Source organism: Dromaius novaehollandiae, chromosome 3, assembly GCF_036370855.1.
Source record: "Dromaius novaehollandiae isolate bDroNov1 chromosome 3, bDroNov1.hap1, whole genome shotgun sequence".
NCBI lineage: Eukaryota > Metazoa > Chordata > Aves > Casuariiformes > Dromaiidae > Dromaius > Dromaius novaehollandiae.
The window spans coordinates 73,442,210-73,456,862 of record NC_088100.1 but is presented as its reverse complement, the minus strand read 5'-3'; the positions used below and the strand labels follow the sequence as shown (position 1 = coordinate 73,456,862).

The 14,653-nt window shown below is 43.2% G+C and overlaps 1 protein-coding gene and 1 long non-coding RNA gene across 15 annotated transcripts in view; one reads left to right on the top strand and one right to left on the bottom strand.

The window, feature by feature from the left end:
- Positions 1-11,776, bottom strand: part of LOC135327886 (uncharacterized) — a 29,858-nt gene extending 18,082 nt beyond the window's left edge. For 2 of the 9 annotated variants that reach the window (XR_010388428.1, XR_010388429.1), the window contains exons 1-3: positions 11,270-11,601; positions 10,432-10,685; positions 10,150-10,328 (exon numbers count right to left, since the gene is read on the bottom strand). This is a non-coding gene — a long non-coding RNA (uncharacterized LOC135327886). The other 7 variants (XR_010388426.1, XR_010388427.1, XR_010388421.1 and 4 more) reach the window with 7 other exon arrangements.
- STXBP5 (syntaxin binding protein 5) overlaps positions 11,602-14,653 on the top strand; it is a 126,895-nt gene continuing 123,843 nt past the window's right edge. For 5 of the 6 annotated variants that reach the window (XR_010388420.1, XM_064509189.1, XM_064509188.1 and 2 more), the window contains exons 1-3: positions 11,602-11,703; positions 12,168-12,530; positions 14,143-14,240. Coding sequence is in view for 5 of the 6 variants with exons in the window: in XM_064509189.1 (XP_064365259.1) it covers positions 12,378-12,530; positions 14,143-14,240 (251 nt within the window). In the remaining variant the exon portion in view is untranslated. Of the gene's footprint in view, positions 11,704-11,770; positions 11,862-12,167; positions 12,531-14,142; positions 14,241-14,653 lie in introns of those variants that run through there. The other variant, XM_064509186.1, reaches the window with a different exon arrangement.

The window sequence follows — 14,653 nt, the reverse complement described above, 5'->3', positions numbered from 1 at the left end:
CTGACCTCCAGGTCACACTATTTTTTTCTCCAGTTGCATAGTTTGTGTTACATAAAAGGAAAGTCTAGTTAGTTCTGACCGGGGAGGATGTCATATCTTAAATTGCTTCAACTGTACATTTATTTCACATGCACTACACATTGCATGTAACTACTTCAGAAGTTATATATTAAGCAGTGGTAGATTATGATCTTTCTCAAAACACATGAAAATCAAAGCAGAATCTATTTTGCTTTTCCTCATTTATGCTCTCCACTTAGTTTTGATATTTCCCAGCATGATAATAAATTAGCACATTTTGTTCCTGTTAACTTTCAGTGTTTTTTACTTCTGCTGTGTGTGAGCTTCACTGTTGAACCATTCTGCAGTTCTTGGGTAGCAAGTGCTCTGCGGGGAAAGTTTATTTGAAAAACATTTCCGTTTTTTATATATTTATTTATTCTAGTTATGTTTTTAAAGGAAACATTTCTCTCTGCTTTCACCTTGATGAAAGCTTTTTCTTTATTGTTTCTTTATTGATACCTCCCTACTTCAGAGGACACTACCATTAGACTGCTCACATCATTCTCTTCACAGACTGAGAAAAAACAAGTTGCTGCATATGACAGATGAGAGTTATGTTCTCAACTGCTGAATGCAGAACTGGTATTGATTCAGCTACTACAGTGGTGACAGTACAAGAACCTATGCAGAACAGAATAGGGAAACAAGGTAAACTTCTTATTTCACCTAGACATTTTGTTAGTGCACAGATAACCTGCTTTCAAAAGGTGTGAGGAAGAACACACTATTCTTTGGCATTGTGTGAAGTCTCATATACAGAATTTTTTAGAGCAATGTTTGTTAATGCTTGTATTTTGCACTTGGGAAGAGATGAAGTTTCATCATAGTATAACTCTTACGTGTTTTTTACTGGAAAGATTCCTGTTCAAGTACACACATGAAAGCTCTAAGGTCATAGATGTTGTGAATCTGGATTTAGAGATACATCTCATTGAATTTATGCTTAAATAAGCATATTTCCAATGGCCTAAATTCCTGGGTCTGAAAAGCTATGCTTAGTGCAGGATCGGTAAAGGAGAAAAAGGTAAGTCAAGACACCTAATATAAGACAGAGCAGCCTCAAGACTCTTCCTAAGTATGTGGTAGCCTATAATGGCTCTAGGGAATTCCTGAAATACAGTGTCTCCAAAACTGATTGGAGTAGCCAGAAGGAAGTCTGTAGAGGTGGACATAGCACCTAATATATGAGAAATTCTTAAATATCCAGTTAGGAATTGGGGAAACATGTAAATGGTAGAAATGTAAATGATCCAATGTCTAGCCTAGCATAGCCATCAATAAATTCTTGATGTATTTGCTCAATTTCAAGGGAACAAACTACACTAAAAGGTAGTGCTAGGGACCATGCACTATTTCTAAGAAGACTGAGGAACAAAGATATCAGCAACAGTGGAACCAAAAGAGCAAAATGGACTTGGGGGCTCTTTCATAACCGTGGCTTAAAATGCAGCATTTCTTTCATCTTCAGATGTACAAAGACACTTCTCCAAATCCGTGTTAGATATACAATGCATAATAAATAGCAAATAAAAGACTGCTTGTTTGCACTTATTTGTGATGACTCATCACAAGTCCTGTTTCCCTTCTTGCCACTTGTGAAGTCACTATGTAGCACTGGAAATAACTATGAGTACTCTATTTAAATGGCAAGAACCATGCAGTCAAATGAAAACATGTAACAAGTGAGACAGTCTGATTGACACAGACCAGAGAAACACAGTTTTTATTTATTCTTAAATCAGCCCCCACAAAAATAACGGACTCTTCTCTTTGGGAATTAGAAAACAAAGGATGAAAGGCTCTTTAAATTTATTTCTGTAATAAGAAGTAACTGACATTGCACCATGTAAATCTTGAACTCACTTTCACATTAAGTGAAGCAAAGTAAGTATCACTCACATTACAGAACTGTTTCCAGATTTTCCAATTTTAAATTTTGGAATTGAACAACATCATACAATTTTCCCCAAAATCCTCCTAGGAATATGGATGCATGTAAAAGCTAAATATACACTAAGGGAATAACTCACTTAAATTGACATAAAGATTATTTATGAGATACACTGTTTTTAAAATTTTGCTTTTGATGAACTTTTAGACAAAATAAAGTCACAACAGATAAGAAAATTTCCATGTGACATAAATTAAAACTGTCCTTCAGATATAAATAGCTATTTTAGATGTTAGCATGAGAATGCCGGGGTGCGGAGGGCACCGAAGCCTCCCCCCCCATCCCTGCCCACCTCCTGGGCTGTCAGTCGCTGCCCCGCGTGACACCGCAGCGGTGCCGACTCCAGCCCGCCACGGCCCTGCCCCTGCCCGGCCACGGGACCCCCCGGCCCTGGCCGGGCCCCGCGGCGGTGCCCGACGCCCCCCGGAGCTGGGGCTGCCCCGGCTGCCCTGCGCCCTCGGGGCGGCGGGACGAGCCCTGGCGGCCAGACCCGGCCCGGCCCCGCCAGGAGCCACCGCCCGCACGGGCCCTGCCCACTAATGTATCAAACTGTATTTACAAAGAAACCTTCGTGACCCAGAGTAACTGCAGTTTAGTATTTATTATTTAGACTACACAAGAGCTGGAGTGCTTTCCAAAACATTAGCTGTCATTTTTGCCTTAAAAATTTCACAGTCCAAGGGCTACTTAACCTCAGTAAAAAGCAACACACTTTTTGCTCTGAGGGAAACCAAAAACAAAGTGAGACTTATTACGATAAAGAGAAAAAGAAAAAAAAAATCTCATGAATCTGACAGGGATTCAGAGCTCTAAATTTCTACTTCTGTCTGAAGCCTCCTGGGTAATTTGGGACAAATGGCTCTTGTCTATATGCAGGTTTGTACCCTGTGACTGCGCTGGCTAACAGCATGCTAATTCTACCACAATACTTCTATACAATGCCTCAGAATTGTTAGAGTAGAGCTACTTTCTTTACAGGTAAAGGAAAAAAGCTGTATCATCCAATGCAAACTGAATAGCTTCCGGTACAGTTGTCTGTCTAGAATATTAACTCAAAATGGACAGAAAGAACAGATAATAAAACGATCCTAAATTAGACATAACTATATGAAGCAGTAGAAATCATACCAGACACTTGTATAGTTAAAATAGCATGGCTTTTTTGTGCGTGCATCTCAATTTCCAGTTCATAAAATGAAGATAATCTCTAACCCTGTAAGTTTTGCCTAGAGAGACAGGACTCTGCCCCAAATAACTTTCTCCTACTGTTTCTCAGAAAGTGTCTTTTTGGCCTTACCATCTACTTGGATATGTGCTATAAATGATATAATTAATAAATAATTGCCTCAGTTAGGGTTTCAAAATGTCTTAGCGTAAGTTACCAGTTCGATCTAAATCCTAATCTAAAGAAGCTTACTGGCTAGCATCATGGGACAGAATCTAAAAAAATGTGAAGAGTGGGAGTCAGACTCCTTGACTTTAGTAAGTATAGAACCTGTTCTGCTCATTTTAGGCTTCTTCCCCCCATTTGGCCTTGTTACCCATTTGCTTCCTCTTACACAATTATTTGCCTCGTTAATTTCAAATATAGAGCAGAGCTTATGTTTTTCTTAAATTTAGGGGTATTAGCTGAAACTTACTCTGGAAAGTCTCACCCATCCTTGCATTTAACCTACTATTTCACAGAGGGCAGGATACTGTTTAATACACTTGGAATTAAGTTAAAACCATATACTCTGAATACTCTTGTTTTTATAGGAAATCTTCAAACTGTCTTGAAATCTGGAATTGTCCTGCTCAGCTGAGCTTATTAGGAAATTAAAATATGTATTTAGCATTAGTAATTCTGGATTCTTGGTTGCAAGAAGTGTCTATATTCACAGGAAAATGATAACATTGGATCCGACATCACTAAAGGGATAACCTGTTTGATTGCTTTCTTAGCCTTGCAGTTCATGCAATTCATTAATTTAAAGTAACAGGAAAAAATACCAGTGAAATACTAGCCATTTTTAATGAAAGACTAATGTTCCTGTAGACTAAATGAGTATTCGTCTAAATTGTTAAACTACTGTACAATTGTAATCCCCTTCTAACTAATGCGTTGTAATTACAATGACAGTAATAAAATATGTAAGCATTTTTTTTCTTGTAGTGGGTAGTCACTTAAACTGCCTCATTGACAAAAGATCCTCTGTCTGAAATGCTACACTTTGTACAAAATACTATATATAAACAGATCATTATATTTGAAAGACCTTTTCAAAATTGCAGCACTATAATTGTGTTTAAGAATGGATAAATTAGTTTTGTACATCATATTTTGGCTTTAATTCGTTTAGTTCAAGAAAATCCTTCCTCACTTGGCAGACATTCATACTTCACCTTAATTTGACTATTTTATAAAGCTTGTGTTGATTTCACTTATAATATTTTGCTGCCTTTTAATGGAGACGGATTGTATTTCACATTTTATTTCGCTCTGTTATCCAGGTCTCAAAGTGACACTGTTAGAAGCAGCACTTGTATTATACTTGGCTAAACACCATAAAATAAGTATGATAAATACATATGAAACAATATTAATTATTCAGTGATGTCAAGTATCAGTGCATGTTTTTTATATATGGATAAAAGCTTCACTTTGTTTAAAACTTATTCTGGCTGTATTAGCATTGTATGTCTAAGGCTTTAATTCTTACTTAGGATAGGCTTACTGTTAATGTAAAATGGAGAAAATGGAAAAATGCAGCATGTGGGACATGAAATTGTAATTTAATATTGTAGTAATGCAAAAAAAAAAGTTGCAGAATCTCCATCTTTAGAGATATTTAAAAACTGGATGTGACTGAGTAATTTGAACTTACAACTCTAACTCTGAGTGGAGGGTTGGACCAGATGACCTCCAGAGGTCCCTTCAAACCTCAGATATTCTGTGCTTAAATGATTCTGCATTAATATGTTTCAAGTACCTATTAAATCTAATTGCAGAGGCAAAATGACATAATGCAAGTAATAACGCAAGTTTTGTATTGATGGCAAGTATATCATATTACCAGTTCGGTTAAGCATACCTACTGATGTAGCTTAAGCTTATGCATGTTCTAAAGTAGGTGCGCAGATGGCATTGAAGGGAACATAGGGTTAATTACATCTTGAAGTAGTGGCCTAAATCCAAGCTAAAACTGGAAATTCCTTAGAACTATTGTTTGTAATTTAGCTTTGGCATCTAAAGAAACAGCCACAACATATTAAGCAAACAAATGTTGCAAATACATATCAAATTTATTATGTTCCTATTGTACTTCATTTTTAATGTTTTACTTCTACTAGTAGTATCTGAATAACCATTTTATTATAAATACGCTGTGACCATAAGGCGGGCAAGAGAGGGTCGGATACCAGCAGAGAGAGACACTCAAGGTTCATGAGGGGTTAAACAGGACAGATTTAATAAAGGACCTACACTCCAAACTGCATGGGGAGCCTCAGGAACCGTGCGGAGGGGTAACCAATGGGAGGCTGCTGGATGCACAGGTCGGACGCCAAGGCAGGATTCGACTCATTGTATCCTAAGGGCCCCTTAAATCTACTAGAACTATTTCCTTATCTCAGCTACGCTAACCTTGAGAAACTACTGTACAGGAAGCAGCTAGACATTGTTGACAAAACAGAATATGCATGCCTGGCCCTGATGGGAATTCAGTCAGTGTGTAGTTTCACACACTGGGCCTGCTACCATGTACTCTGCCAGTCACTGACTCCTCGCCAGCAATTCCACAGGTGTTCTCGCTATATACACAAAGATCAAAACCCCCCAAAATCACTAGTTCAAGTGAAAGATGAATTCCTACACAAGAAAGTATACATAAAAATATCATTAGTTAGGAATGGAAGAAACTGACAAAAGATCAGCTCCAAAGTAGGAGAGATGTTGATTTTAGGAGCCTTAGAGTGCAAAACTGCACTTCAAAACAACTCATTCAATGGCTGTCTACCCCTGGCAGTACTTAGCCATGATAAGAAAACAAGAATTTTAATTCAGAAACTCAACCTTCCACCTAACAAGTAGACACAATCCTCAGGAAAACGTCAGGGAAAGACAACCTATTTTCCACCTGCTGATTTTTTTTCCAAAAGGAACGTAAATGCCAGGAGGAGCTGCAGCTAACAGAGTATCCTCTTGGAAGGGAGGAATCCTGGGGTTATGAATGCTGCTCCTAGGACTGTTTATGCATTTTACACCGGAAAATCATGAACAAAGAAGAAACACTCTTCCACCAAAACTGCCTGTTTTGTTTGCACAAGAGATTAATTTAAAGGGTTCAGGAAAACTGAGAATGCTACTCTAACTAAAGCACGAAGTTGGGAGAGTAGATGCAAAGGGTTGGAATACCTCTGCTCTTAACATTGAGCTGGCCCAGGCTCAAGTATAACGGAACATAGAAAGCAGAGTAAATTGACAGCCTGCATGAACCAAAGAGAACTGTGCATTTTTAGCACAATGTAAGAACAAAATTAATTAAGTGCCTACACTGGCCAAAGATGATTTGGATAAGCAGAAAAATAAATTATTCCTTGAGACAGTGATAAACGTACAGGGTTAGCTGGAGCCAAATCAGTCAGATTGTGCTGCTAGGATGACCTGACTCTAGGTACTGAAGACACAGCTGAAAATAAAGAAAGTAAATTTGAAAACAAAAAGGGAGTGTTAACATGCTCCCTAAATACTTCTCTGGGGTAATTTCTTTTTATTGAAGGGGCCTCTATCTAATGAAAAAGACAGATGGATGCTTAACTGCAAACGTTTTAGAAACGGACTGTGTATCATCAGTGTTACACAACAAAGACAGTGAAGTGCCTTATAGGAAGATGAGAGTAATATGCAAATAGGTCAACAGATAATAAGTAATAAACATATTTTCATTAGAAACAGTAGATTTCTGTGTATATTTTAATTGTTTCTATTGCCTTTGTGTGTCCTTTGGTCCAAGATGACAGTGGCAGGACAAAGATGCAAATAGGCATGGGAATGACTAAGGAGGCCATTGCACAACCTCTTTTCCAGGGCTCGTGTTTCCATTGCATAGTGCTGCTGGCATTCATTCATTTTGCCTTACATTCTCTAGCTTGCTGGTGTAGCATCGTTATTCACCTTCTGTTGCAAACCAGTGGTACCAGCACAGTAGTCAACTTGTAGAACACTTAACACAGCCTTGCCTCTCTTTTTTTGCCATGCTCTAACTCAACATGCAACAGCCACATAAATATGTGTGTGTTATTACTCACACTAGTTGCCTGGACTAATGTTGCAGAGTCCTCCCAATTCATACTTCAACAACCAACATATGCTGCAAACCTTTAATAGTTGTCTACACTACACTACTACACTAGCTGAGCTGAGCTGAATATGCAGGAAACTTCAGTGCATTCTCTTGAGCAACAGACTGTGCCCTCTCTCTACCATGCAAGTCCATACAGCCTAGTGACGTAAGCTGTTAGTCACAATGCTCCACAGGCCTTTAATAAAAGGTCTTTAATAATCTGGGAGCCTGCCAAAGACCATACTGGTTTCCAGATGCAGGAGTTCATCACATTGGTACGTGCATGGTCAATCAGCATGTTTCTGAAATAGGTGAATTTACAAACAGTTGACAGTTCATTTGCATCCGAGGTAAGCACTATCAGCTTCTTCCCAGGAGCCAACCGGTTAATTAAGACACAGTCTTCATTTCCTTCTTGTTTATGGTATATTCAAAGTAAGCTGCAGAAGCATCAGAGCTCACCTGTATCTTGAAGTCCTTAGAATTTGTCACCAATACAGACTATTAGCCAAAAGAGAAAAAAAAAGAAAGAAAGAAAATCACAGATGTTTGTTTGGCAACAGCTCTCAGTCTAGAGAGTTTGAGCAGTTTCCCAGAAGCTAGGAAAGATTCCAAAACTCACTTGGAGCTGCCCTGTCCAATACATTTGAGTAGAACAACCAGAATAGGATTAGTTCAAAAATGTTTTCCAGATTCTTTCTATTTATGGCAAAGAAATGTTTGGCTAGGTCCCAGTTGTTTCTGAATCTGAAGCGTGAGTGACTTAAGCACCATTTAAGAAGTTCTCAGGAAAGCTAAGCATCTTAAATCAGTCTTCAAAGCCTGGACTGACTGACTGTCTAAAGCTTTAGTAAGGTTAGAGGCCAAGCAGAGGTCTTGAGGACACTTTTGTTGGTCCTTTTTTCATCAATACTGAGTAGTGCAATAATTATTACAGTGTGCAAATCACATGGAACACACTGCCTCCCCCAGATACAACCACCAATAACACTTCGGGCCTGCTTATATGCAAGCTAATGACAAACACTGCTAGTGTCACTTTACTACCTACCTATTGCTCCAGAATTACTCCACCAAATCTTAGCATACATTATAACTGAGTGGGTTATACTCACTGTGGCTTGTGTAGTACCACCACCATTCTCTCTTCTCTTCATGCTAACACTTAAGTGGTTTACTACTACTACTACTACTACTACAAAATAAAAAAAGCACAGTGATGGCTGCACTCTGCAGTTTTCCATAAAGTTAGCATGATTATCCTGAGACAAAGGACCCAACAAGTGCAGTCTGACCTACAGGAACTAATGCTCTGTGGGAACACACTGGCATGTAGGTCAACACTCTACTGTACCATTCCTCAAATGCCTATAAGGAAGAGCGCTTGCTTATATGGTATCTGTAGTGTACTGATTTCAGAAATGAACAAGTGAGCTTCTCTCTCCCTTTCTAAGAGTAGTAAATACGGGGATCAGTTAGGTAAGTTAGGCAAAGATGACCAAAGTCAAGCAGATCCATTTGCCATAAGGGACAGGGATTTTCTATGGCCAATTAAGATGCATTGCTGGGCTGAGTGAGCCATGAACATTTTACAGCAGCTCTGTAACAGCTGGGACCCTGAGACAGCTGAGTTCAAAGATGTTGCAGACTAGCTGGGTCTGATTGCTTCTTTCCCAGCAACATAAGACATTTGGGCTTGGGCTGGGGTATAAAACGCTGGCAAGAGATTTCAGATATTAGAGGCCGAAAGGTCTGAGCAGGCAAAACAAAGCAAGGAGGTTTGGCAGAGGCAGTTTAATTTGTAAACAGAGGATGTGGATATTGGGTAAGAGCAGCTCTGAAATGCAGCTCAGAAGAAACTCTGAAAGACAGCAGCTAAATCCTAAGAGGTGACATAAGGAGGATGTTTGCTGAGCTATAAAATTAAAGGCCTACTACGGTTCCCATTGAAGTCCCAGTGAGGGGAGGTTACTGCCGACTTTTTACAGAAGCTGGAATTAAAGTCCCACAAAATGAGTATTGCTGTGTTGAATGGCATCAGCTAGAAAGTATGAGGGAAGAGAACTGCTGTTGTCTCAACCTTGCATATATTGTAATATATCATTTGCTTAAAATGTTAATGTTTTTGCAAGCATTGGTACAACGTTACAATAACGATTAAGGTCCTCCTTGTGTTAGGTGCAACTCTAAACAGAAAGTGAAATCCATTCTCTTCTCTAAAGAACTTATAGTCCAGTAAAAGAATGCATATAAGGACTGCGTACACAGAAGTTGGGAAAATGATGGTGACTGTAGCATGTAAAAAGAGTACTTATAAAGACCTCTGTTTTGCAAACTCCTCAGCAAGCTGTGAAGATTTTTTTGCTGTGATTAATATTACTACAAATAATGAGACTAGTTGTGATACTGAAGTTAGAACTAGCAGTGTTTGCAGGGCCTCGCCAATATACTGACAACAGGACTCAGGTGAAGTCTTACTTACCTTCTTGAAGTTGCACGTATACATGTATGTCTGACATATACAAATGTCTTTACCTGTAAAGGTAAGTCTTTACCATTTAGTCAAACATGATCAAGTTGCAGAACTTTTCTTCATAGTTTATTGTATTACAATAAGTCTTTGTCAATAGATGGTAAAATGAGACATTAGTTATTTCTATAACTTATAAACCACTAGCTAATATATATAATAGATAATTAATGACATACTAGAAATACCTACATTGCTCTCTTAAGACTAAATTAATTTTTATATCAGATATCTACTGATCCTTATTTAAGTCTACTACTTTATATATTTTTAAGACTTACGTCATCTCTGGAAGCATTCTTCTGCATGTTTACTGAGATGATCTGAGGGAGTGTCCAACAGTCTTGGAAACATGAGAGAATAGCTCTGTAAGTTCATGACTCAGTCACCTCATTAGAATACGTAAACTGTCTTGGTTTCTTTTAAGTGCTTATACATCATATACCTGCTGGGAATATGGCTTTAAATTGACATGGAGAGAGAAGAAGAAAAGAGGGCAGAATTTTTACTTTTGAGGTAATTATTATAGCTGCATCATAACTATTTTGTTGTATTCTGATTACCTCTCAATGTTCCAGTTGTTATTCTTTTAGTCTTCACTAATACATTTACTGTGCTAATAAAGCATGCCTTGCTCTCAGACAGAAAACACCACTTAAGGGTAACATTTGCTGTGTGCTGAGTCTTTCACTGCTAAGGCACTCACGCTGCAGATGGGGATGCAAGCCAATGTCTTGAATCACACTTGCACAAGTTCTTCCAAGTTCTTCCCCAAAAGTGAGAATTGATCTTGCTCTTCATCCTACTGAAAAGAAAGCTGAGGAAAGAGAGACAAATAATAATTATCCTCACAAATATATAATGCTGGAGGCAAGAATAATGACTATTACGTGAACCACTGAAAAGATAACCAGAAACACACTCCACAAATAAAAAAATAAAATAAAAGCGGAATGTAAGCAATGTAACCTGAAATTGTCTACACAACAGTAGTCAGTGCAAAGAAGTCAAACACTGTTCCACCTCCTTAATTTAGTTTTGCTGCCTTAAGAATGCGAGGAAGCATCTTCCTAACTCTACTGACTACACTTAGAAAGTAAGGGCTGATGGTGACTTCTTAAAACCATGTTAGCTGTGTGGTAGCCATCGGTCCAGCTGGTTCTCACCACGAACAGCTTCTGCGCCAAAGCCGGGACCGTACAACTGTACCTAACTTTTAGCAATGTGCTGTTTACCGTGGCGGATGGGGGGGATGCTTTCTAAAGCGCTTCCTAGGGAGAAGGCGCAGACCGTTCCTGACGCGCAGGCCGCTAACCGCTGCCTTCATTTGAAATGTTCTCGTCGCGCCTCCCGCTCCACAGCGGCTCCCCCTCCCCGCGCCTCGCGGAGCCCGCGCTGTACCGGCGGCGCGAGGCAATACGGCACCAGAGCCACCCGCCGCCTCGCTGGGGCCGTCTCGGCGCTACCTCGGCCCCGAGTGACACCCGCCGCCGGGGGCCCCTCAGCGACAGGGCCGGTGCTGGCCGCGGCGGCGGCAGCACTCGCGCAGTCACCCGGCCGCCGCCACCGCCTGCTACCTGCTCCCACCCGTGCGCGGCCGCAGCCGAGCGCGCCGCCCCGCCACCGCGCCGCCCCGGCCTCCCCGCCCCTCCGCGCCGGCCCCCGCGCAGAGCGGCGTGGCGCTGCGCGGCGCGGCTGGGGGGAACCAACGCTACCACATCCGGGTGCCGGCGCGGCCTGCGCGCATGCGCGGCCGCTCTGTCGCTGCGAGGCCGGGCGCCGCGGCAGCCGCTGCCGCCGCTCCTGCTTGGGGCGCTGCGTTTCCCTGTTGTCAGGCAAGGGGGGGCGAGCGCAGGGGGGGAGGCGCCCTCCGCGGCCGCGGCAGGAGGAGGAGGAGGAGGAGGAGGAGGAGGAGGAGGAGGAGGAGGAGGAGGAGGAGGAGGAGGATGGTTGCGGGCGCGGATGGCAGCAGCCGCCGGCAGAAGCCCCGCCGGTGACTCGCTGGCGGCGCAGGCAGCGCTGGGGAGGCGGCGGGTGCCCGAGCCGCGCCGCGGGGAGGGAGGGAGGGAGCGAGCGAGCGAGCGGAGGCGGGGAGAGACTGCGGCGGCGGGAGGGAGGGTGGGGGCAGACGCACGCCCCGCACGGGCGGCGCGCACCCACCGCGGTGACGGCGGCGGCGCCACCGTGTGAAGCGGGCTGCGCGGGGGGGCGCGGGCGCGGGCGCAGGCGGCGGGCGGGGGCAGGCCGGGCGCGGGCGGCGGCGCCGCGGGCTGATCGGCTCGTGTTTGCTTGGCTCCAGTCTGCGCCGCCGGCCCCGATGAGGAGCGCCGCTGCCCTGTCGGACTAGCGTCTCGCCCCCGCGGCGGCCGGAGCCCCGCGGCCGGTAGCGCGGCGCCGCCGAGCGCGGCCGCCCCCTGCGCCGCCCTCCGCGGCGGGGGCTCGTCTGCCGCCTGCGGGGCGCGCGGCGGCGAGGCCGGCGGAGCGTGGAGCGCCGCCGCCGCCGAGAGCCATGAGGAAATTTAACATCAGGAAGGTGCTGGACGGGCTGACGGCCGTCTCGTCCTCCGCCTCGGCGTCGGCCGCCGCGCAGCAGCAGCAGGCGGGCAACCGGGAGAGCGAGATCCAGGAGACGCTCCAGTCCGAGCACTTCCAGCTCTGCAAGGTGAGACGCGGCGGCGCCGGCCGGGGCCGCTACGCTTGCGCTTGGCGGGGCGGTGGCGGCCCGGCGGGGCTTCCTAGTCATCTTGCTGCGCAGCGCCGGCCGCGTTGGCGCGGGCTCGGCGGGAGAGCGGGCTGGGCGGAGGAAGGAGTGGTGAGGGAGCCGCTCTAGTGCGGCCGGGGGCCGCCGCGTTTGGGCAGGAGCTGCTGCCTGTGGGCCGGAGGACAGGGCATGTGTCGCGGCATCCCTTCCGTGCGCCTTTGGCGCCCGAGAAAGGCTGTAGCCGTTGGTGGTGGCTTCGCTGCAGTGTCTTCCCAAGTCGCCGGTGCTGCTGTTGCAAGCGCTCTCCGGAGACGGAGAAAAGTTCCTGCTTTGTTTTTGGTCGTGCGTGATACAGTAACTGCGGTTAGTGTCTGCACGCTTCAGAAAATGATGCAGCGAATTAACCCACCAGCTGCACCAAAAGGAATAAAAGCTGATTTGAATATCAGTATTCATTTTTATCTTTACAATGCACCCATGGCCTAGCATGATACGGCTGAGCTTGTTTGTGGATTCTCCTCCGTGCTTCATCTAGTATTGCAGGCATTTCTGCCACTTTTACAAGTTGTTTGTGAGGGACGTGGAGAAGAGCAATCAGAGCTATTAGTTGCATGTTATTTACTGTAAAAGACAGAGTTATGGGATACGTCTGTAACTTCATCAAACTAAAAGGAGTATATCAGAAGCTACCTTTGTATTTATAAGGTCCTAAAATAACTTTGTTTTAAACTAAAGGTTTTGAAATTAAAAACCTGGCATTTGTGTGGCTTAAGTTGTGTGTATTTACGTTTGTAACTGAAATAAAAGTAGGTGACTTCTTTATTATGTTCTAGATTCTGATTATTTGCTGCTCAGGAAGTGTACTGTGGTTACTGCTTGGTCAATTATTAAATTAGTTTTGACTAACCAAAAAGCTAAACATGCCAAGAGCTTCACGTTAAAAAGAATTCCTTGGTCAAGGGGCTTTTGCTTTGGTTTCTATTGTGAGGGGTTGGGATTTTTTGAAGGGAGGAGAGGTAGAGAGATTTGTTCTGTGGAGGCTGGGTTTTTGTTTATGTTTTTCTTAAGGTGCTGAGAGAGGTTGCACTGTCATGTGGGGCCTGTTGGAGTGAATTTGAAGTGGTTCTCTGAAAAGCAGGTCTAGTGATTTGTAATAGGTATAATGACAATTCTGGCTTCGTTACCCAGCTTCCTAGGAACATCTCTGATTTTAATTGTTTAGTGCCTTTGGGAGAGCTGAAAACCGGAGTAGTCAGAGAATGATGTGGATGAAAAAATAAAATGCAGCACTGATAGGTCTTTGCACAGAAGAAATGTAAGATTCAAATTAAGTTTCAGTATGTATGACTGTCATTTAATGCTCAAGGATGAATGACTAGATTATGACTAAAAAAATCCGTTATAATTAGTTCATGTAAGAGCATTCTATTCCTAGTCTGTTATTAAAATGCTTTCTAGTTCCTTTCTTAACTGTGATTAAAATTGAATCCTATTTCCTAATGTATGACATTGATTTTATTTATTTTTGGTCTGCTGCTTGTCCCATCATTACTGCAATTCTCTGACTCGTTAGACTGTACGCCATGGTTTCCCTTATCAGCCTTCAGCCTTGGCATTTGATCCTGTTCAGAAAATACTGGCCATCGGGACTCAGACTGGAGCATTAAGGCTGTATCCTTTCATATTCTGAAAAGGAAATTAGTGTACCTCACAGAAGTGACATTTCGATTCTGCTGCTGGAACCACTAGGACATACTGTGGAAACCAGGTATGCATTTGAAGGAGACAGGGCTCTGATTTTTGTTGGGGAGTGGCCTAGCTGTTCTGGTTGTTGCATGTGTCGGGTTCAAGTTGTGTCAATCATGTGAGGTATGGTTGCTCAGTACCTATTATCTCAAGTTAATGTATATATTTTGTTAAGGGTTACTAGTGTACTGACGGTTTACAGCAGCTGAATGCAAATCTAAAGAGAGACCTGGGCTGAGGTCTGTTTCATTGTTGTTCTGCTCTTCCCTATGGAATTGAAAAATTCCAGGCTTCATTTTTTTTTTTGTCTTGTTCTTGAGAGAAGCTTTGCAACACTG